The sequence below is a fragment of the Bubalus bubalis genome, chromosome X (genome assembly GCF_019923935.1).
Source record: "Bubalus bubalis isolate 160015118507 breed Murrah chromosome X, NDDB_SH_1, whole genome shotgun sequence".
Taxonomy (NCBI): Eukaryota; Metazoa; Chordata; class Mammalia; order Artiodactyla; family Bovidae; genus Bubalus; species Bubalus bubalis.
In genome coordinates, this window is record NC_059181.1 from 52,110,025 (window position 1) to 52,133,810 (window position 23,786).

A 23,786-nucleotide genomic window follows, 5' to 3' on the forward strand; every position below is an offset into this window, starting at 1 on the left:
AAGATGAATGTTTGGGCCACAGGTGCCACTTTTAAGACAGTAACTGAAAATGGGCACAAGGTGTGACTGCCACAGGGCCAAGAGAGTTGCTGAAGGAGAGAGAGAGAAAAAAAAAAGCAGGGGCTGAGACCAGAGCCTAAGGACCATGGGGCTTTAGGGGGTGGGCTGAGGAAGAAGAGTCCACGAAAGGCCCACGGATGCCAACTTGGTGGTGGTCCGGAGGGCCAATCTCTCTCAGCAGCTTTGGCTTTCTTGAGAGGAACCAGCTGCCCCAGCAGGAAGGCAGGAAGACTGGCCTGTGGCCTGTCAGCTCTTATTCCTTCTAGATCACTGGCCCCCTGGCCCCTCCCAGGGCCGCCTTCTGCTCAGAACAGCCAGGGGCCTGGGCTCTGGGGCTATGAAAGGACAGGAGCCCTCTGAGCTGGATCTGGGATACTCTTCAGGAACCTCACACCTTTCAAATCCTCCAAATTCTCTCCTTTCTCTAGTCCCCACATAAGGAGGAGAGAGGTTACTGCGGTAGGTCAGTGGGGAGTCAGGCTACCTGGATTCTAGTCTCACAGGCAGTATGAACTTTAGTAAGACTCTTCCCTTCTCCAGGCCTCAATTTCCCCCTCTGTAAAGTCAGGAGGGGCAATTTCCTTAGAACAGCCTCTAGATGGTGAATGGCATTTCTTCTGATTTTTGCTTTTCTGTTCAAGGAGCATTTCTCTTGGCCAATCCAGAAAACAATGCAGAAGAGAGTGAGAGCTTATTGCAATGGTCAAGAATATTGGCTAGGGCCTCATCTTGATTTCCCAAAATGGGTGATTTGAATTTTACTTGATCTGGAACATCCTAGCATAACCATCACACGGAGTCTCTTTAAATCTGTGGAAGATGAGAATGTTTGTGAAAAGCTTCTATGGAAAGGCTTCTGTATTTACAGGGCAACCATATGGCCAAGGGGATGGAGTCCTGATTTGGGAATGGCGACAACAGATCCTGACCTTGGGGTTCCGCTACTTACTAGCTCTATTACCTGTGCCGAGTTACTTAAATGTTTCTGCGTCTCATTCTTGACAGGGTGCTTGGGGAGATTCCAACAGAGGTGCATGTAGTGAGACCAGCCTGAGGTTTGGCCCAGGGGAGTCTCTTCAAGCTCTCAAAGCTGCTTCCTCTTACTAGGAGTTCCCAGCCCTCCTGGGGGAGCAGGGGAAGGAGCAAAGTTTCCAGTTGCTGTCTGGCCCCGAGCCCAGCCGGCCTGGCCCCGCCTCCTTGGTTCCTCCTTCTAGGGAAGGGCTGGGGAGGAGGGGGTGGTGACACAGTGGAGGCACCGCCCTGGCCAGGGGGCCTGCCCTCGGGACAGGTCCAGACCCATGGAGCCCCCCGGGAGGAGTAGCAGGTAGGAACCTGACCCCCAGCCTCAGCCCTGCAGCCTGACCCCCTCCCTTCCTGCCCAGGCCTGGACCTGGTCCCTGGGCTGCTGATTCAGCAGCCTCCTGGCTTCCTGGTTCCTGGCTCCCCTCTTGGACTCTTGGAGGCCTTTGGCTTGGGGGAAGGAGGCAGCTCGAGTGAGCCCAGGGGCATTTGGGTGCCCAGCTCTGTGAGGACCCTGGAGCCCTGAGCAGCACAGTGTGTGACCCAGGAGGGGTGTGATTGGTGGCTGCCCAGGTGCCTAGCCTGGCGCTGTGGGGCTGTCTGTAGCAGCTGAGACTCTGATACCAACATTCCAGCAGCCTGTGGGTCTCTGAGTCTCAGGTTTAATGAATCAAGGACTTGGGCCGGTAACTGGCACCTAAATGGTCCTTGAGAAACAGTTATTCTGCTGCTGATGATTATTCCAGAGTCTCTGATAAGAAGAGTATCAGATTCCAGGATTCTCTGTAAGGTTCTAAGATTTAGGCATCCTCTGATTTGCAGCAAGCAAGATAGTGGGCATCTGGCCTGGCCTGCAGCTGCATCTCCTGGCCTTTACTTGGGCTCTTGAATGGCCACGCCCTGACCAAAACCAGCCTTCAGGGGCTCGTGGGGGACAGGGGCTGGCTGACTGGGGACTCACTCCCAGCATCTGCCCCGCACTGGGGAGGCCAGGGACTGGGCCTTTGGCCTCACTACCCTGCTGTCTCTCCTCCTCCTTCCCATTCTCTGGACTTTTCATCTTGGGAAGCAGGAGGCAGAGGGGCCTTTGGACCCCACTCTAGGGGTGGGGGACAGCACTGGGGGGTGGGGCTTGGGCCCTGCCCCAGGCTGGGGGTGCAGCACTGGCCTTGGAAGCAAAGAACCCCCTGTCCCCGGGCTCGCTGGGCCCCATCCTCCCACTCAGTCCTATCCTGTCACCAGGACCACTGAGACCTTGTCAGCTCTCCTCCGCCCTCACCTCTCCTGTCCTGTGCTCTGGCACTCTGCCTCTCCCCTGTCTTCTTTCTGTGTCTTTTGTCTCGCCCTTTCACTGTCTTCCTCCTCTGTCTCTCTCCTTCTCTGTCTCACCCTTTTCTTGTCTCTTTCAGTTTCTCTCTGTCTCTTTCCCTCTCCTCCTCCAGTGTCTCCCACACCCTCCCCCACCCTGCCCCAGCCTGGGTTCTTCACCCTCTTTGGACCCAGAGCCTCTTTCCTCCCCATCCTTCCCTCCCTTCTTGTGAGGGGTCTTCTATAAGGGGGAACAACCCCCTCCCCACACACCTTTTCCCTTTCTCTTTCATCCACCCGTCCCCCTCCCCTCTTCCATCCCCGTGTGGCATCTGGTGTGAGGAGGGCCCCCTCCCCTTTCCCTACTGTGGTGTCCCAGTGTCTCCGTGGCCGAGGTCCCCACGGAGTCACCTGGAACACAGGAGGCCCAGCCCAGCTCTTTCGTCTCTGCTGCCCCCTGTTGTCGTTGTGTTCTGTTTGTGGTTCGAGTGCCGTCCTCTCTTTCTTGACTTTGTGGTTTTTTCTTTTTTTCTTCCTTCCTTCCTTCCTTCCCTCCCTCCCTCCCACCCCTCCTCTTCCATTCCCTATCCTCCACCACCCATTCCTCCCAGTCTTCCCCTTTCCCATGCCCCACTCACTTTCACCTCCTTGTCCCCATTCCCCACCCTGCATCTCCCCTCCCTCCCTGTCTCTCTCTCTGTATCTCTTTCTCTCTCTGTCTCTCGCTGTCTCTCAGGTCCACAGCGTCTCATACTCTACACCAGTATTGCTGTCCTACTCAGGTCCTTGACTCCATGAAGCTTACCCCCTCAGGCAGGCTGGCAGAGAGCAGGTAAGAGCTAGACCCACCCCTCCCCCAATCCCTCACCCCTCCAGACAAATATGAATATCATTGCCAGCCCCTCCCCCATCTTCCTGTAGCCCCTGGAGTGATTGTGGAATGGGTGTCTGAGCGGGTGAGCAGAGTGACTGGGGGACCAGGCCAGGAGACCAAAGAGGACATTCACAGCCTGTTTGTAGCTTGTCCTTCCTTAAAAATCCTTCTTAGATACTTTCCCCCCAAAGTGGGAGTGGTTGGTCCTAGAATATGTAATATTTGAGCTGTTTTGTAGGATGAGTAAGAGTCTGCCAGTTGGATAGGATAGGTTAGGGTGTTTAGGCAGAGGAAACCATCTGCCTACACTTTTGTAGAAGGAGATTATTTCCAAGATAATTTAAAATAAATACATTTTCTGATTATAATGTATAAAATGAAATTTTAATAGCAATGGCAAAAAAGGCTAGGTCCATTTGAAAGTTTAAAAATACTTGTGTTAAAGAGGAAACAAGAATGGAATTTATGGACTATTTAGAGTAGATGTCAATTGAGAATATTATAGAACAAAACCTATGGGATATGACCAAGGGGGTTCCCAGAAGAAAGTTTGTAGTCTTAAATGCTTTTATTAGAGAACAAGACAGCTTAAATGAACTAGCTATTCCAATCAAGACTCGATAAAAAGGACAACCAAAAGAAAGTAGAATTAAGTAATTACTATAGATAAAACCAGAAATTGGGCTTCCCTCGTGGTCCAGTGGTTAAGAATCAACCTTATAATGCAAGGGACACCGGTTCAATCCCTGGTCCAGGAAGATCCCACATGCCGTGGGGCATCTAAGCCTGTGTGTAGCAACTATTGAAGCCTGAACGCCCTAGAGTCTGTGCTCTGCAAAAAGAGAAGCCATAGCAATGAGAAGCCCACGCACCACAACTGGAGAGGAGCCTCCACTCACCGCAACTAGAGAAAGCCTTTGCACAGCAACGGTGACCCAGTGCAGCCAAAATAAGCAAATAAATATTTTTAAAAAGACAGAAATTAATGAAATAGAAAACAAAAGGTTTGATAAACTAAGATGTTTTTTGAAAAGACCAGTAAACTAGACAAACCATGCTCTGGCAGATATGATTGAGAAAAAGGCAAGAAAACATGATGTATGATGAAAGGGATTTAACCACAGATTCAGAAAATATTAAAAAGTCATGAGAAAGTGCTTTGTATAATTTTATACCAAAAAATGTGAAAATCTAGATGAAACGAGTGGTTTTCTAGGAAAATATAAATGACCAAAATCACTTAAGGAGTGGCAGAAAACCTGAATAGAATAGAACTGTATAGAAGAAATTTAAAAGATGGTCAAAGTTTTCTCCTCAGACATGGTAGTTCAGGTATGATGGAGGTCCTGTCCAATCTTGATGATCAGCTACGTTTAAAAAAAAGAAAGAAAACTATATAGCCTAACCTCACATATTAATAGAGAAACACATATTTTAAATGTGTGTTTTAGATTCTCCAGCTGAACCCATCAGTGTATTAAAAGAAGGCTGTATCACAACAGGTGAAGGTCTGTCCCACGAGTGCAGGGGTTGTTCAACATTAGGAAAGCTGTTGTTATAATTGATTATACTAATAGTTATACAATCTTTTCTTTTTACTCTGTCTACATAAATGCTGGAAAAATAATCTGACAAAATTACACATCCATTCTTGATTTAAAAACCCTTAGTGCCTTAGTTATCTCTTGCTGCATTAGGACAATTTGTTAAACTATGATAGATAACTAGTACAGTAAGCTAGGAATGAGTGAAAACCTCCTTCACTTGGTAAGAATTTTTATCAGAGACCAAAATCAATCATCAAATGTAACAATGAAGTGCTAGATAAATTTCCATTCAATTCAAAAACAAAATAAGGATGACTCCTATCACTGTCACTAACCAATATTTTTCTGGAAGTTTTAATCATTGGGATTAAAAAAAAGAAGTGATATAAATATCAGAAAGAGAATTAGCATTATTGGAGGACGATATGGTTGTCTACTTAGATAATCAAAGAGAATAAAAGGAAAAATTATTAGAACTAATAAGAAAATTCAGTGAGATGGGTAGATACAAGATAAATATACACCCAAACCATTAGCTTCTCTGAATACCATCAATAACTAATTAGAAGACATAATAGAAAAAGATTCCATTCGCAATAGCAAAGAAAAAAAATTCCCACAAATTTATAAGAAATTTAAAATACTTCTTTGTAGAAAACTATAAAATTTCATCAAAGGCTGTAAGGCTTGAATAAATTGAGAGTCATGTCCTATTCTTGGATGGGAAGAATTTAATATGGTTTAAAAATGACATCCCCCCCCCCCATTTGATCAAAAGGTTCAATGTATTTCTCATTAAAATTTTAGTGGTATTTTCTTTGGGGATCAGACAATTGGATTTTAAAGTTCATTTGGAAGAGTAAATGCCCATGAATTACTAAGAAAAATTTGAAAAAGAAGAACAATGAGGGGGGACTTGCCCTATTAGATTAAAAACTTAACATAAATCTACAGAAATTAAAAATATATCATAAATAGAGGAATACATAAATTGAACAAAATAGAGAATTTAGAAACAAACTCATGTATTCATATGAGAATTCAATTTATGACAAAGAATACATTTTAAATCAGTGGGAAGTCAGTAAATGGGATAGGATTTGGAAAAAAATCCTACCATTTGGAAAAAATTTAAGGAACTTCCCTGGTGGTCCAGTAGTTAAGACCCCACACTTCCAGTGCAGGGGGCATGGGTTCAATCCCTTGTCTGGAAACTAAAATCCTGTATGCCGCACAGCACAGACAGAAAAATATAAGAAAAAAATTTAAGTTAAATCCCTACCTTGCACAAAAACAAATGCAAAAAATAAAGCTGTAAAAGTACCAGAGCAAAATCCAGAATATTTTTATAATAGAGTGGAGAAGTCTTCCTGAGCAGGACTTAAAAACTCAGGAGCCATAAAATTAGAGCAATAATTTCAGCTACAATTAAAGTTAAGAACTTCTGTGTGGAAAAGATACTCTGCTGCTGCTGCTGCTGCTAAGTCACTTCAGTCGTTTCTGACTCTGTGCGACCCCATGGACTGCAGCCTACCAGGCTTCTCCGTCCATGGGATTCTCCAGGCAAGAACACTGGAGTGGGATGCCATTTCTTTCTCCATAAAAGATACTATACACAAAGTTAAAACAGAAATAACAGGCTAGAGGAAAGTATTTGCTACATAGATATCAGGCAGAGGTTAATAACACTATATCATCTCCTGGAAATCAATAAGAAAAAGGTGCACAACTCACTTAAAGTGGAGAAATAATGGTGATTTGACAGTTCAGAGAAGTAGACAGCTAATGAATGAGAAAGGATGTTGAAGTTTACAAGTAACTAAAGAATTTAACTAAAACAACAACAAAGTACTAACTTTCAAGTACCAAAATTTAGAAGATTAAAACAGTTGTGAAGAAACAAAATTGTGTATTCTTTGATTAGAGTACAAATTGGTTCCATTTTCTTGTGGGACCAATTTGTTAGGTGCCCCCAGAAACTTAAATTTACATACACTTCCAAGCTGAGAACTATGTTTCAGAGCTAGATTTCTCTAGAGTTTCACTATTAGACCCCAACGTGGCCAGCTAGAGGCCTTTTCTAAGTACCCCAACCCCAACTGCAAACATAAGCCACACTGTGCAGCTCTTTATCACATGCCCTTTTGTAGGATAGCATTCTCAGCCAACTCTTAATGAAAAGGTTGCATGATGTATTCTTCTTAGATGAAGACAGGATTGAGTAGGAATAATCTTTATTTTTAGCTGGTCTATAAAAATGTTAAAGCTACGGAAATAACTTTTATCTACATTTTAAACAAAATGTGCATTCTTTGCCCAGCAATTCACCTTTTAGAAATTCTTCAAAACTACTTTCAGACATATGCAAAGATGTTCTTTGCAGCATTGCTTATAATAGCAAACAATTAAAATAACCTACCTGCCCATCAGTAGGATTTCTTTCATGATCCACCCATACTCTGTAGTAGATCAAAAGAAAAAGATATATCTCTATATACTCACCTGAAAAGACCTCCAAGACTGATTATTCTATGAAAAAAGCAAATTGCAGAACAGAGCTTATAGTATGATCCACTTTTGTAAGGAAAAGAAAACCCTCTTGAAACAATGAAAAAATGTTATGCATACCCTGTCACAATTTTTAAATTACTGGCCTTTTTTCTTGGTCCCAATTCCTTGCCTTTACTAACTTGTTTCCTTCCTCCTCCATACCTTTCCCCTGTATCCACCTGTTCAGATGTTATTTTTCCTTTTAATAACTTGCTCAAATGCCACCTCATTCATTCAGCAAGCATTTGTCCTGCATGGTCTCAGTTAGTCCTTGTGCTGAACCTTGGTGAGACATGGGGATGAGTTGTGTCTGATCCTACAGTCAGAGAGCTCAAGTCTAGAAGGGAGAGAGACCCATAGACAATGATAGGTTCAGAGTGCTGCCAGAGGAGGGGTACCTCACCTCACCTGTCCCCTACAGGAGTGGATGTGTACTAAGTCTTGAAAGAGCAATAGCTTTCCTTTATCCCCCAATCCTGCCAGAAATGGTTGCCTACTTTTTGCCTCTTCTAAGTAGGATGACCTAATGGAATATAGTTGGGTCAGTACCTTTATTCAAGTCCAAATTCTGCTACTTACCAGCTTGACTCTCGGCAAGCCTCTAAGCTTCTATTTCCTCATCTGTGCAATGAGGATAATGCCTATTGACCTCTCGGGGCTGATTTTAGGATTGGAGATGGTACATGTAGAACTCCTGGATGACTATCAACTCATGAAGAGCAGGGGCCACCCATGTCTTGTTTTCCTCATAGACAGTGTGTAGCCTTGGATTGGATTGGATTTAAAAGTTGTACATGTCTAGGGATGGTTCTGGGCAAAGGATGGACCGACTACAGTGGGGTTTTGAGATGAGGAGGCTGAATGTAGTACATGGGAAGGGACCGGGGGTTGGACTATAAAAAGTGAGACCAGGGAATTCGCCAGCAGTCCAGGGATTAGGACTTGGTGTTTTCACTGCTAGGGCTTGGGTTCAGTCCCTGGTCAAAGAACTAAGATCTTGCAAGCCGTGTGGCATGTCCAAAAGGAAAAAAAAAAAGGGAAAAGAAGAGAGAGAGCCAGGTCTCTGCTCTTGGCATGAAGGTGACACAGGAGGGAAAATAAATGTAGATGGCCCTGGGGAATGGAGCCCAGGCAGGGCATTCTGGCCCTAATTCATGGTCCTATTCTGCTACTGATGCCGTCTCACAGTACGGGCAGGGAGGCATGGCGGACCAATACGTGCAGTGCTCTCAAATTTCAGTTCCACCTCTGGCACCCACTAACTGGGTGACTTTAAACAACCGACTTTACATCTCTGAGCCCAGTTCCTTATTTGTCAAAAAGAACCACCAGCATCATAGAGTTTATTTATTGAGGGGTAGAAGAGATCATGGGCTTCCCAAGGGCTCAGCCGGTAAAGAATCCCCCTGCAATTTGGCAGACCGGAGTTCAATCCCTGGGTTGGGAAGATCCCCTGGAGAAGTAAAAGGCTACCCACTCCAGTATTCTGGCCTGGAGAATTCCATGGACTGTATAGTCCATGGGGTCGTAAAGAGTCATAAAGAGAAGAGATCATAAATAGAATTCACCTTGTTGAGTGCCTGGCACATAATGAGTGCTCAAAAAAAAGGGTAGCTATTATTAATGTTCATTTCAGTAGACACTTAGGGAGTTCTGTTGTGGCCAGGGCCTATGCTGGGTAATGGTTCTTGCCTTCCACAAATTCCCAGTCAGTTGGGGAAACTGAGGAGGGCTATAACAAAGGAGAGCACAGCGTGGGAGGTGCTGTGGAGTGGCTTCCACAGCAGTGAGAGATCTAGCCCTACCTAGGGCTGGTGCAGGTCATCTCAGCCTAAGAGCTGAGTCTTAGAGGATGACTCAGAGGCAGCCAGGGGAAAGGGTGAAGTGTGCCAGAATATTCCAGGCAGAAGGAATAGCATACGCACAAGAACCTGGATGTTGTTGGGTAGAGCCAGAGGTTTGTTAAGAGCCTGGGTTGCACAGGTCCCAAATGGCTTCAGGTGGCCTGGGAACCTCTTGAAATTGAATACAAAATGTTGTGTTTGTGTTTGTCTGGTTGTGTGGATTTGCTGTTGGGGAGATGGTTCCTAGCTTTCATTAAATGCATAAAGAGTTTTATGTTTCTCCAGAAAAAGTTAAGAACCAGTATTGCTAGTGATGAAGTGTCATGTGAATGGATACTAAATAGAAAATTTTGGTAAAATTTGTGTTTTAGAAATATCACATTAGCAGTCAGTATGAAAAATGGATCATATGCATGGAGGCCAGCTGGAAGGCCTGAACTGGGGTGTTGGCATTGAAGAAATGACTTGGAGCAGTGCTACTGTGTTGCTTTACTCCAGTGGACACTGTTCACAAAGAAGCATTTTAATTTCACCTTATGGAATCTAAATCCTTTGAGAGTTATTAATGAGATAGATCCAACAGCAGGTGAGAGAAAGGGAGAAGGCAAGGATGAGTCAGTGTTAGCAGAGGGCCCCAGGGACGTGAATCCAGAGTAATAGTGCAGGAGGCAAAGGGAACCTCTGTTGATGCTCGCCCAGCACCCAACGTCCATGGTCTCAGATATAATTGCCAACTACCGTCCTGGTTCTTGGAGCTCCTGAGTGACACTGGAGGCACTTATTTCTCTATGCATATTGGAGAGGAATTACTTCTGGTTTGTGAGTCATGTATTTGTTTTCCTGAAGAAAGTAGTGTTTGAACCAATTATCCAAGGTCTGTAAAGATTTTGAGTGATAGAGATGGGAGAAGATGCTCTGATAGTGAATGCCAAGGCCTAGAGGTGAGAAATGGTAAGGCTGTACACTGAGGCAGAGATTAGATATACCTCAGACAGCCGTTTGCGGAGTCCAGGCTCCTTTGTCATGGTAGGCAGCTGGAGAGCTACGAGCAGCTCTTGAAGAGGGAAGGTAACATGATCAGGTTAGCATTTTAGAAGGAAGGGAAACTAGGGAGGAGACTGTTCCAGTAATCCAAGAGAGGTAAGCTAAGGTAGGGCTTCCCGGGTAGCTCAGCTGGTGAAGAAACTGCCTGCAATGCAGGAGACCCTGGTTCAATTCCTAGGTTGGAAAGTTCCCCTGGAGAAGGGATAGGCTACCCACTCCAGTATTCTTGGGCTTCCCTGGTGGCTCAGAGGGTAAAGAATCTGCTTGCAATGCGGGAGACCTGGGTTCGATCCCTGGGTTGGGAAGATCCCCTGGAGGAGGAAATGGTGACCCACTCCAATATTCTTGCCTGGAGAATCCCCATGGACAGAGGAGCCTGGTGGGCTACAGTCCGCGGAGTCACAGAGTCGGACACGACTGAGCAACTAAGCACAACACAAGCACAACGAGCTAAGGTAGTGGCTGTGGGGAGGGAGCAGAGGAAGTGGATTTGAGAGGTGATTGGGAGGAAGAGAGAACTGGAGTCAGAGGCTGAACAGATAGTGGGGGTGGAGATGACCAAGGTTGGAGTTCATGGTGAGTTGCCCATGCTCAGGCCTGGCAGTGGATTCATTCATTTAAAAAATATTTATTGAGTGCTAGACAGTGTGTTGGGCATTAGAGATATAGCAGTAAACAAAACAGATGCCTGCCCTGATGGATCTTACAGTGGATGAGACGGATAATAAATAAGCAACTAAATATATATTAATAGCTTGTGTCTGGTGCTACACCTATCTGGGGAATGATGTTTCAGTGAGTGCAAAGGCCCTGAGGCAGGAGTGGGCTTGTTATGTTTGAGGGATGGCAGGGAGACCAGTATGATTGGAGAAAGAGTGAGTGAAGGGCAAGAGGAGTCGATGATGAGTTAGCAAGAGCCAGATCATGTGTAGTCTTTTAGAGCTATTCAGGGGGGTAGACGGAGAAGGCAATGGCAACCCACTCCAGTATTCTTCCCTGGAGAACCCCATGGATGGAGGAGCCTGGTAGGCTACAGTCCATGGGGTCACTAAGAGTCGGACACGACTGAGTGACTTCCCTTTCACTTTTCACTTTCATGCATTGGAGAAGGAAATGGCAACCCACTCCAGTATTCTTGCCTGGAGAATCCCAGGGACAAAGGAGCCTGTCGGGCTGCCGTCTATGGGGTTGCACAGAGTCAGACACGACTGACACGACTTAGCAGCAGCAGCAGCGGGGGAGTAGAATCATCAGGACTTGGTGGCTGATTTGCTGAAGGGCTTCCCTGACAGCTCAGTTGGTAAAGAATCTGCCTGCAATGCAGGAGACCCTGGTTTGATTCCTGGGTCAGGAAGATTCCCTGGAGAAGGGATAGGCTACCCACTCCAGTATTCTTGGGCTTGCCTTGTGGTTCAGCTGGTAAAGAATCCACCTGCAATGCGGGAGACCTGGGTTCGATCCCTGGGTTGGGAAGATCCCCCGGAGAAGAGAAAGGCTACCCACTCCAGTATTCTGGCCTAGAGAATTCCATGGACTGTATAGTCGGTGGGGTCGCAAAGAGTTGGACACGATTGAGTGACTTTCACTTCACTTGCTAAAGGAGCAGGAAGAATCTAGGCTTGGGCCACTGGGTGGTGGCGCCCCTTCACGAAGGTGGAAAATGCAAGAGGATAGGTTTGCAGTGGTAAGATGCTGAGTGAGAGGTCCCTGTGAACTCTGAAGGCCCTAAGGGCCATCTTGGTGGAGCTTCCAGCAAGCATTAGGCTTGGTGGGACCCAGGAGAGAGGCCCATGCTAGAGAGAGAGAGATGTGGGGGTCCTCAGCCATACCTGAAATTATGGAATGGAATGAGATCCCTGGACAGTGAGTGTGGAGTGAAAGAGAAGAGGACCAGAGCAGAACTGGAGAAGAGGTACCAACATATAAGGAATGGGGAGAGGAAGAGGAGCTGGGGGTGGTCCTGAGAAGTAGGAGGAAAACCAGCAGGGAGTGGGCTCATGGAAGCAGAGGAAGGGAAGAGCCGTCTGCACACAGGAGGGGCTTGTTAAGAGTGGCAAATGTTATAGCTGGGAGAAGTAAGATGAAGGTGGGAGAAAGTCTATTGGCTTTAACCAGTGGGAGGTCCTGGGCGACCTTACTAAGAAGAGTTTCTGTGGCTTGGTGGGCACATGAGGCAGATTGCAGTGGGTTGAAGAACCCGTGGGAGGTACTGAAGTGGAGATGGCCAGTGTAGACGAATTTCTCAAGAAGCTTAGCTGTGAAGAGGAGAGAGGGACAGTGATTGCTCGAGGGAGATGTGGGGGCAGATAGAGGGTTTTTATTCCCAGATGGGAGAGACTTGAGCTTCTATAAATGTTGGTAGGAAGGAGGCAACAGAGAGGGAGAGGTTGAAATATTGGAGGGAGAGGGGATGATTGTTATGGAGGAGGTAGCAGGGGTGGGCTCCAGAGCCTGGGTGGAGAGACTGGCCTTAAATAGTATAGGTGTCCTCTCTTTCCCACAGGGAAGGAAAGCAGAGATAGTGGTGGGGTGGGGGGGAATACAAGGGCATTGAGGGGATTGGTGAAAGAAATGCCTTGGAAAAGTTCAAAGCAACAACATGGAGAGCATGGATGCTGGAGCTAGGAAGAAGCAAAGAATATTTCTGGTTGGAAGTCAGGGAGGACTTCCTGCAAGAAGCAGCAATTGAGCTGGGTTGTGAAGTTTAGATAGGATTTCAAAGGGCAAAGCTCTGTGCAGGAGAAAGAAACAGAGTCAGCAAAAGCATAGAGGCATGAAAAGGCTGGTTCATGCTGACAGAATAACGGACAAGCTAGTTTCATGAAGGCTGGGCTGGAGTGAGCAGGGTAACATTGACGCCACTGATGTTGACAGTCACAATGATAGTTACCATGTGTGAGGCACCACGCCTACCCTGTGGCAGGTGCTTTGCATACTTGAATTCACTTACTCCCACCATAACCTACAGAATAGGTGCTTCCTCATTTTGCAGTAAGGAAAGTAAGTCCTAGAGAGGTGAAGAAATGGACTCAAGGTTACCTCGATAGTAGATGGTGGGGCTGATACTTAAACCCAGGTCTGTCTAATTCTAAAGCCTATGCTTCTTCCACCTGACAGGAAAGGCCAGATGAGGCCATAGGGTGGGGGAGCTTTGAATGTCAGGTTGAGGAATCTGAACTTTGTGCAGGAAGCAAAGGGGAGCCGAGGTGGGTGTCTGAGCAGGAGATTCACACTCAAAGGTGGGATATAGGAAGCCTAAAGTGGTCCAGGAGAGTAGAGAGAAAAAATCAGGAGACGACTGCAGTGTCAGGTGAAGGGTAGCAGGGGCCTGGCTTGGATAGGGGGGGAGCGAGCCGGGGGACTGGAAGATCATTTGTTACCCGTGATAGCCTTGAGAAGTGTGGAGTTTCTGTCTCCTTTTATAGATGAGGAATGGGAGACTCTGAAAGGAGGAGCTGTTTGCCCAGGACTGGAGCCCTGGCTCATGTGGTTTTGCTGACTCAGTGAGTCTGTGGAACAATGTGTCAGAGGGAGCTCTGAGTATGAGGAGGGTGTGTGTGTGTGTGTGTGTGAGTGTGTGTGTACGTGCATGTGGGCACCCGTGCACCCTTGTCTGTCACATGGACACTAGTGCCTTCCCTTTGCCTATCCGCTTTCCTTCCCCTGTCTTCCCGATCCTCTAGTACCCTGGATTCCATATTTCCTTCATCCCCCAAGCCAAGGGGTCTGGGAGCGGGGTAAGACTGTTTCATTCACTAGCCCTAGGAGATCTGTCACCTTTTTCACTCCCAAGACACCTGGTCCTGCCCCAGCTCCCATGCCTGTCCATCCACCCCATGAAACTGTAGTCCAACTCCAGTGACTGGCCCCTGGTACTGTTCTGCAAGACCCGAGAAATGTGTGCTTGTTCCTGCAATGATTCCTCCCACCACTGTGGTGCTTCTGTGTGAGTGCAAAGGGCCACTTAATTAGGTTCAGTTCCTGAACAGTTCACCACCATCACCGTGTTCCTATCGCTCTTGTTTGCCAGGCACTTGACATGTATTCCAGTCCTTGCAACAATCCTGTGAGGTTGGCACCATAAGCCCCATTTTTACAGATGAGGCAACCAAGGCTCCAAGAGGGGCATTAACATGCCTGGGGCCACAGCCTAGAAGCACTTGTAGAGCTGGTCTTGGAACCCAGGTCCATTTGCTTCCAAACCCGTGCACTTCACACACTCCATTTCTAAGCATCTCCCACATTCCAAACCCTGAAGCCTTCAGGAGATACAAATCTTTGTCCTTCAAGGGCAGGATGGATTTCTGGAGATAGTACTAAGTCTACCCAAAGGACCTGCTGGGCAGAGCCTGAGACTTGGAGCTCCAAGAACTTCCAAGTTTAAATCCTGACTCTACCACGAATCCAGCTGTGTGACCTTGGGCAGTTATCTAATCTCTCTGAGCTTCAATTCCTTCATCTTTAAAATGTTGCAGAGTTGTTGCAGGGGTTAAATGAGATGATACATGCAAAGTGCCAGCACAGAGCTGGTTGCTACTATTTATATTAAAATGAAGGTTGGGCACCAGTCTGATCAGAAAGGGAGTTTACTTACTCTGGGTGTAACCTTAAGTTGGAGCCCAGCCTGAGTGTGGGGGAGGGCCAGTCCCAGAGGGGGACTAGCAACAGGCTCCTCGGAGACTGAGATGGGTGTGGCCCTGTTGGTCACGCTGGCCTTCCCATTCCAACTCCCATCCTAGCCCCACCTCCCTGGTTCCAGCCCTTCTTGTATCTCCCCTGCTCTGCAAACTAATGCCTCTGCCTCTCTCTGTCACCCGCCGCCTGTGGCCTCTACCCTGCCCTTCCTGGCCCCAGGGAAGAGGAGGAGGAGGAGGAGACTGAGGAAGAGGAAGAGGAAGACGCTCATCAGTTCTGCTGTCCGGCCTCCGAGTGCAGTAGTCCCTCCTCTCGGTAACTGAGAGGACAAGGGTCATTTTCTATGCAGAAGCAAAAGCCTTAACCAGCCCCCACCCCCGCGATCCCCCATGAGACCCCGTCCCTGCTTCAGGAACCAGATGGGCAAGCATCCTGCCCCATCTTTGTCCACTCCCTTCTTGGAATTCCCACCCCTGCTGCTGTCTCCCCTGGACTCCAGCCCCCGAATTATAAAGGCTGGAGCCCTTGGTCTGACTAAAATGTGGGAGCAGCAGAGCTTGGAGCTTGAAACCTGGACCCTCCCGTACCCGCACCCCACTTCCCAGGCACCCTGGAGCCTGCCACTCCTGGAGAGGTCTCCAAATGACATCCCAAGGACCTACCTCTGTCCTCTGTGAGCACAAACAGAGATGCAGGGTGCCTAGGGCTTAGAGGACCAGAAGGGGTTGGGACCCAGCCTGCTCGTTCCCTCGCTGTGGCCATTGCTGCCATCTCTTCTGCTTGACGGCCTCATCCTGTGCCCCCTGCCGCTCCCATAGTGCTCTGTAAATATGATCAGGAGGAAAAGGCCTTTCAGAGTGCGTGTCGCTGTGTACAAAAGAATTTCCATCAATAAAAGCTGATCTCTTCTCTCTGTCTGATGTATATTCCACCCTACCCACTTCCCTCTCCCCATCTCCACCAGGGCCTTACCCTCTTTCCTATCCATGGCTGGGAACAGGGGCTGGGAAAGAGAGTAGGGTTTGATTCCTGGTATTGTCAACACCCAGAAGGCACTTAATAAATGAATGAATGGTGCGGCGCTCTCGCCATGGGGAAGCCTAGAGCCTTCTTCAGCCTGAGGTGGCATGAGCTGGTCAACTTGGGACACGCAGCTTGGCCTCTCTGCTACCCAGTTTCCCCATGTGTAAAAGGAGGAGGGAGAGTTGGACCAGAGGATCTCCAAGGGCTCCTCCAGCTCTGACATTCTGTGAATCTGAGATGGTACAATTTTAAGAAACTATGATTACATGAATTCAAGAGAGGATAATTCAGTGACACATTCCATGTGTTTCTATTTCTATGATGCTGTGATTTGGGGATTCTGCAATATGGTGGTTTTAAGATTTCATGATTCTACCATTTAAAAAATTCTGATGGTATGCTTTTAACATTCTGTGATGTTACGAGTCCTTGATTTTGTACTTTCAAGGTTCCAGTTTTACAGCTTTAGGGATCTTGGAGTCGGAGGGAAAGCCGCTGCCTCCAGATGCAATGGCCCTAAATATTTCCTGCACCTGCCAGAGGCTGGTTCTAAGAATCCCCAGAGGCTGTTGGCAGGAAGGCAGAAGGTGTCATCTGTGAGCTGTGGGGCCTACACCTTCCGTGATGAGTCTGTGTTAGGAGCAAAGCCAGGAGACTCCCAAGTGGGCTCGTTGCCCCTGCTTTCCCTTTCTGAGCCTTGCTTTTTTTTTTTTTTTTTTTGCATTAGACAAATCTGAGTTTACCTTATGGTTCTGCCACTTACTCTCTGTATAACCTTGGGCAAATATTTCCTTCTCCTTGAGCTTCATTTTCTTCCTGAGTATAGTGAGAACAGATCTACCTCTGTGGGTTGTCATGAAGGTTAGCAAAAAGAAACACAAGGGGCTCAGCATAGGGTCTAATGCATGGTTGGCAACTGCACAGTGACTGGTGGCTCCTGTTTTGATTAAGGCCCAGGTGAGAGTCTCTCCTCTCCTTTCTTTCCCTCCTCCCTTCAACATACCCTTCACATGCTCAGTAGGTTTCCACAGGCTTGCCTCACTCTTCACTCATTGCTTAACTGACTTAAGCACTCAGCTCCTCACTCACTCATTCAAATTCTCATTTATTTCTCCCCTCCTTCTGTCCCTCCCTCTCTCTTCCTCTCTCCTTTATTTACTCTTCCAGAAGACATTGCTCATATACCTACTGTGTGCAAGGCTTCAAGCTAAATACCATGAGAGACCGAAAGTAAGACAGTGACTGTGTTCTCCTTAAGTTCTCCATCTCTCAGGGGAGATGAAAATTCCTTTGGGAAAGTAGGCAGGGTACTTTCCTGAAGGGCAGAAGTGATTGAGCAGATGTGGCTTCAGTAATGAGCAAAATATGTTCCTGGCCTAAAGAGGAGGAAGATGTCAGGATCATTTGGGGGTGGTGGTGTCCAAGGATTGCTGGAGGAAGAGGGGCAAGAATGGAAGGCTGGGAAGGGTTTGAATAGATGGTTTGAGAGGTGAGGAGGCATTAGAGAGTCAGGTACAGCATGGACCAAAACCTGGTGGAGAGCTCCAGGGTTGTACTGGGGAATGGTATGTAGATTGCTCTGTTCAAGCTGGGTGTGTGAGTCTAGGTGACCTTTGGCTGTGGAGGGAGAGACCATTTTACCCTTCATTTGATTGGAGATGAAAGTTGAGGGGCACAGGGGCTCAACTGCAGATCAGATGGCTATCGTGGGAGACATGGGGGTGTAGACTCCTGTGTCGGAGAAGGCAATGGCACCCCACTCCAATACTCTTGCCTGGAAAATCCCATGGACAGAGGAGCCTGGTAGGCTGCAGTCCATGGGGTCGCTAAGGGTCAGACACGACTGAGCGACTTCACTTTCACTTTTCACTTTCATGTATTGGAGAAGGAAATGGCAACCCACTCCAGTGTTCTTGCCTGGAGAATCCCAGGGACGGGGGAGCCTGGTGGGCTTCCATCTATGGGGTCGCACAGAGTCAGACACGACTGAAGTGACTTAGCAGCAGTAGCAGCAGACTCCTGTGTAGGCAACTGAAGTGGGTGAGGGCCTCTGGTATGGGAATGGGGAAGGTTTCTATCAGTTGTAAGGGAAAAGTGTGTGCCTGTGCACATGTATGCATGAGGCCAGCAGGTGCGAGAAGAATGAGAGGTTGTACACTGTTGTGTATATGAGGGAATGTGATTGTATGAGGCTGGGTGTGAGGGATTCTGAGTGTGTGAGGTTGATTGTGTGAGGTGGCAAATTTCTGTGCCTGCAGACTCTCTGTGTGTCCCAGGTGGAGATAATCATAAGAATATGTGTCAGTGGCTTTTGAGCATGTGGGCTGTGGCTTTTAGGGTGGCAGTTGTCAAGCTAGATGGTCACACACACATGGCTGCCAGCTCTGGTCTTAGGGGACCAAGGTAGCTGCGGGGCGCTGGCCTGGGCATAGGGAGGGTCCACAGCAGTAAATCACACCAGGCCACCGCCCATGGGAAACAGGAGCAGTGTAGGCAATGAACACTTCAACAGAGAATCTCAAGTTAGCCAGTGACAAGGACGGCCTGTGACATGAGTGTGCACAAAACATAAAGGGATGGAATCTGATCCTGTCAGGGTTTGTGGGGAATGGGAGTGAGTCAGAACCAACTTCCCAGGGGGGCTGGCCTGCTCGTGGCGCCACAAGATGAGATGAGCTCAGCCAGATCAGCAAAGGTTGCAGGTGGAGGAGAGAGGGAGGACACATGGGCAGAAGAAGCTAAGAGACTGGGCACAGGCATGGCACTATGGATCAGCTCGCTGTAGCCTGGGAAGTGCAAGGGGCCTGCTGTCGCCAACATCTAGGAGCTTCAAGGGGCTGGGGGTGGGGTGGGGACTAGACGGATTCAGCTAAAAAGCTGCAAGCAGGACGCTGGCCTAGAAGATAGGGAATTGGGGTTCTCATCCTGCGTGACCCTGAGCAAGCAAGTCACTTTGACTTTGTAAGCCTTAATTTGGATCTCTTGAATTAGACGGTTCAAAAAGTCCATGCCGGTTCTGAGCATCTTCTACCCTTGGCCAGGCAAACCAGTGAGTCATTGCTCTCAAAGGCAGGCACTTCTTCCATTTAACCTCAGTCTTTCCTGCTTTCTCCTGGTCACTTTCTCACTCAAACACTCCACAAATATTTACTCAGCGTCTGGCCCTCTGTGTGCCACTGTGTGAAGGCACAGGGAGCTGGGGAATGGCTCCAGAGGGGCTGCTCGGTGCTGGGCTGGTAGGTACAGGCATGAGTGATGATTTGACTCCTGGCTCCTGCACTGCTGAACATTGAGACTTTGGGCAAATGACTTCATCTCTCTGCATCTCAGTTTCTTCATCTGTATTATCCCCTTCAAGGGAAACAACCCAGACCTTGCAGAGTTGCTGGGCCTAGCTAAAAGTAGGTCCTTAGTAAATGACAGCTATTATTTTTAGGGCTGCAAAGGAAGCAGAGCTGAGATTCAAACCTGATCTCTGTGCTCCCAAGCCTACGTTGCCTGCTGGGTACCCAATGAGCCCTTGAGATGGCTTCCCCCTTCCCTGCAAGTCCCTGTACCAAGCCGGGCTGGCCTCAGGTTTGGAGTCTCCATGGCGCAGGGATTGGGCAGCAGAAACAGCTTGCTGAAAAGCTGTCAGGGTAGAGGGAGGTGACTGCAGTCCCTCCGCCCCTCTGCCCCCAGCCCCTGCTGGGTCTGGTCTCCTTGCCCAGTCTTCCTCTAGAGCCCAACGCTTCTTTCCTCATCTAGGTGTGCTGACCTCCTTGTCTTGTTTTCTTGTCTCTAACTTCCGGTCCCCCACTTCAGCCCAAGTTGTCATGGGGATAGTCCTCAGCATCCCTAGCTTCCTCTTACCCTCATCTTATGGTATCCATAGCAACAGCCCCCATTCATTTCCATGGCAACTGCATCCTGATTCCATCCCCTGCTGGCTGCCTGGCTCTGGGCAGTGCCAATAAAGGGAAGGAGGGAGAGAGACCTCCCATTAGGGGCAGCAGCCAGAGTGGGTCAGTGCCCCTGCCATGGGCATGCTACCCTGAATCCCTACAGCCCATCCTGCCCCGCTTCTCCCCATCATAGTGCCTTGGCTCCCAGGGTCCTTTACGCCTCATCTCTACCAACTTCTCCTAGGCAAGGCCCTATTCCATAGCTCCCCCTCTCCACCCACCCCAGGAAGCCTTCAAGGCAGCAGGGGAACTAGCACAGGCCCTGGGCTTTGAATTCCTGTTCTGCCACTTGCTAGTCCTGAGACCTTTGGCCTGAATTTCCCCCTCAGAGCCTTCTCCTCACCTGCAAAATCGAAATCCTAATTCTTCTTTCCCATTTGCCATGCAGTTAAAATACGTGCAGAAAATGCCTGACACAGGGAAGGTGCATTGTAAGTGAGAGTTTATTTTTATTCTGCTTAGCCCCTGGCCCCCTCCCCAGCAAGAAAGATTTCTCCTGAGCTCCCCCAGCATTCCCTTCATTCCCCAGCCCTTAGAACTTGCAGCTTTATACTGTGGTTGTTTGTGTAATACACAAGTATATGTGTGTGTGTGTGTTTTCTTTGCTCCTGCTCCTGGCTGGGAGGAGTCTGGGGAGAGGTAGGTCTCCCAGGGCCTTTCTGAAGTCCAGGAATCCAAAGAGGAAATAGCATTTTGAGCTCCACGAAGATGAGAAACTGAGGTGCATAGAGATAAAGAGACACACCCAGGCTCACACAGCAGGTGGATGGCCATCAGGACCTGAACCTATGTCCACTCAGCTTGTTACTGCACAACATGTTCTGTGTGTGTATGTGTGTGTGCGTGTGTGTGTGCATGTGTGTGTGTGAGTGAGAGACACAGAGAGAGAATATGAGTCTGTGTAAGAGAGATTTTTCCACATTATTAGCATGTTCCTTGGTGTTCTGGGGATTCTGAGTTGAGGGATCCCACGTCCCCAGGTCCCACTCCTTCAGCAATGTGTATGATGCCTTCAATCTCTGTCCTTTTTAGGAGTCTGTGTTGACAGCCTGACCTCCCTGTCACTATTACCTTTGCAACCAAAGCAGAAGAGAGAGCTCTCGAGGGGAGAACTGCCACTGAGTTGAAAGCCAGGGGCAGCGCGGGGCCCGAAGTAGGGAGAGGCAACAAGATGTCGTGAGAAGGCAGCCTGGGCTCTGGATTTGCATCCTGTGTGACCTCGAGCAAGTTTACGTGACCTCTTGCCTCAGTGTTCTCCTCTATAAAATAGGGCTACTGGTGCCTGCCTCAGTAAATTGTAAGCCTTCAAGGGGCTTCCCAGGTGGCACTAGTGGTAAAGAACCCACCTGCCAATGCAGAAGACAAAAGAGATGCAGGTTTGATCCATGGGTCAGGAAGATCCCCTGAAGGAAGGCATGGCAACCCTCCCCAGTATTCTTGCTTGGGAAATCCCATGGACAGAGGAGCCTGGTGGGCTACAGCCCATGGGGTTGCAAAGAGTTGGATACGACTAAGCACACACCCACACAAACTTCCCTGGTGGCTCAGACAGTAAAGCGTCTGCCCGCAATGTGGGAGACCCGGGTTCGATTCCTGGGTCGGGAAGATCTCCTGGAGAAGGAAATGGCAATCCATTCCAGCATTCTTGCCTGGAAAATCCCATGGACGGAGGAGCCTGATAGGCTACAGTCCATGGGGTTGCAAAGAGTCGGACACGACTGAGCAACTTCACTTTCACTTTTCACTTTCAAGCACACACCCACACAATGAGCCAATTAATACCCTTGCTCTAGGGATAGAGTTGACTATAGGGCCCTATGGCAGCACAGAAGAGGGGCCTGTAAGCCATCCTGCATGAAGGGCTCAGGAAGACATGGAAGGTCACACCTTAGCTAAATGTTGAAGAGTGAGCAGGAGGTCGCCAGGTTGGGGTAAAAGGGCAGAGGGTATATGAGGCAGAGGTCTGGTCAGGAGAACCATCCATGGTTATGGTGAGGAAGGAGGAAGGTGAGGTTATGGTGAGGTGACGAAGCTAGAGGTTATCCTATGGATGATGATTCCTGTAAAACATAAGTTAGATCATGTCCCTTCTCTGCTCATCACAATCATAGCAAACACCAATGTCTTTATCGTGGGTTCAGTGCCCTTCACAGTTTGGCTCCCATTGCCTCTCTGATCTCATTTCCCCTTGTTGACTCTGCCCTAGCTACACCAGCCTCCTGGCTGTTCCTCAAACATGCCAGGCACAGTTCTAGCTCAGGGCCTTTGCACTGGTTCTACCCTCTGGACTGCTCTTGCCTCAGATAACCACACAGCTCGCTCCCTCACTTCTCTGATTATATGCCATTTATTAAAAAAGCCCTTCTCTGACTACATTTAAAACAGCACCTTTTATCGCCCTGCTGTATTTTCCTTCCTAGCACTTCTCCCTGCCTGAAATGATAGTATATATTTATAGTCTTCTTCTCCCACTAGAATGTCACCTCCCTGAGGGAACAAAACTCACACGTCTTGCTCATGATTATATTTCCAGCACCTAGCAGTGTTCCTGGCCTGTAGAAAGGGCTCAATTGTCATTTATTGAATGAGTTATGAGAAGCCATGGAAGGGTTTTAGTGGGGGAGCAACATGGTCAGATTTCTACTTTGGAAAGCTCTCTCTAGCCACAGAATGGAGAATGGATTGGGAAGAGGAGATGAGTTGAGGTCAGAGTTCAGGTGAGAGGATTTATTAGCCCAGCCACCAGAGCTCATTCACTGACTTCCTCCCTCCAGAAGCTTTTGCTGAGCATCTACTCTGTTCCAGGCCTTGTGCTCTGTCCTAGCAGGGAGATTACCAAACTCTCTTCCTGTGCTGGGATTCTGGGAGTCAGGAACACAAATAGCTGTCACGCTTTGCCAAAGCTAACCTGCTACATAAAAAGAAGGACAGCCATGTGCTGTGTGTGGGAGCCCTGAACAGGATCAGCCATCATTTCTGGCTGGAGGCGGGCTTCAGGAGGGCTTCTTAGTGGTGGCATATGACCTGACTTTTGATGGAACTAAGGTGTGTGTGGGGGTTCTCAGATTGCAGATGGCAGAAGATGATAGGGACAGCATTCCAGGTGGAAAGTACTGTATGAGCAGTTGGGAAGGTGGAAAGGACAATGGGAGTATTGGGGAGAAACAGGATTTGAGCAAGGTTGGAGGGAAGAGTGGATGGGGTGGGGGGCTGATAGCCAACTCGGCAGTGTGGCTTAATATTTAAGAGTGTGAACTCTGGAGTCAGACTGCCTGGATTTGAATCCTGGCTCTATCATTAATAGCTGTGTGACCATAGATATGTTATTAACCTTTCTGGGCCTCAGTTTCTTTATGTGTAAAATGAAGATGATTAATAATACCTACCTCATAGGGTTGTTTTGAAGAGTAAGCAAGTTATTAAATGTGAAGCAGTAAGAATAGTAGCCTTGGTGGCTTAGACGGTAAAGAATTTGCCTGCAATGTGGGAGACCTGGGTTCCATCCCTGGCTGGGGAAGATCTCATGGAGGAGGAAATGGCAACCCACTCCAGTATACTTGCCTGAAGAATCCCATGGAGAGAGGAGCCTGGCGGGCTACAGTCCATAGCATTGCAAAGAGTCAGACATGACTGAGTGACTAAGCACAAGAATAGTGCCTTACTAAATAACAGAGGATGAGATGGTTGGATGGCATCACCGACTCAATGAAAATGAGTTTGAGCAAAGTCTGGGAGATAGTGAAGGACAGGGAAGCCTGGCGTGCTGCAGTCCATGGGATCGCAAAAAGTTGGACACAACTGAGCAACGGAACAACAACAAAACATTAGCTACAGTGTCTTGGAGAAGCCTCAAATGCCACAACAAGGACTTGGGTTATCTCTCTCTCTCTCTCTCTTTTAAATTGGAGGAATGCAAGTGGGAACCATGGATGGTTCG

The 23,786-nt window shown here is 48.1% G+C and overlaps 1 protein-coding gene across 7 annotated transcripts in view; it reads left to right on the forward strand.

The window, feature by feature from the left end:
• The window catches only part of IQSEC2 (IQ motif and Sec7 domain ArfGEF 2), a 77,004-nt gene that overhangs the window by 33,129 nt on the left and 20,089 nt on the right, over positions 1–23,786 (forward strand). For 3 of the 7 annotated variants that reach the window (XM_025276479.3, XM_025276484.3, XM_044937186.2), the window contains exon 3: positions 3,125–3,220. The exons of 1 other annotated variant lie outside the window; for it this stretch is intronic. In XM_025276479.3, coding sequence (XP_025132264.1) covers positions 3,125–3,220 — 96 coding nt within the window. Of the gene's footprint in view, positions 1–1,232; positions 1,385–2,999; positions 3,221–23,786 lie in introns of those variants that run through there. 3 more of the 7 variants (XM_025276482.3, XM_025276481.3, XM_025276483.3) reach the window with 3 other exon arrangements.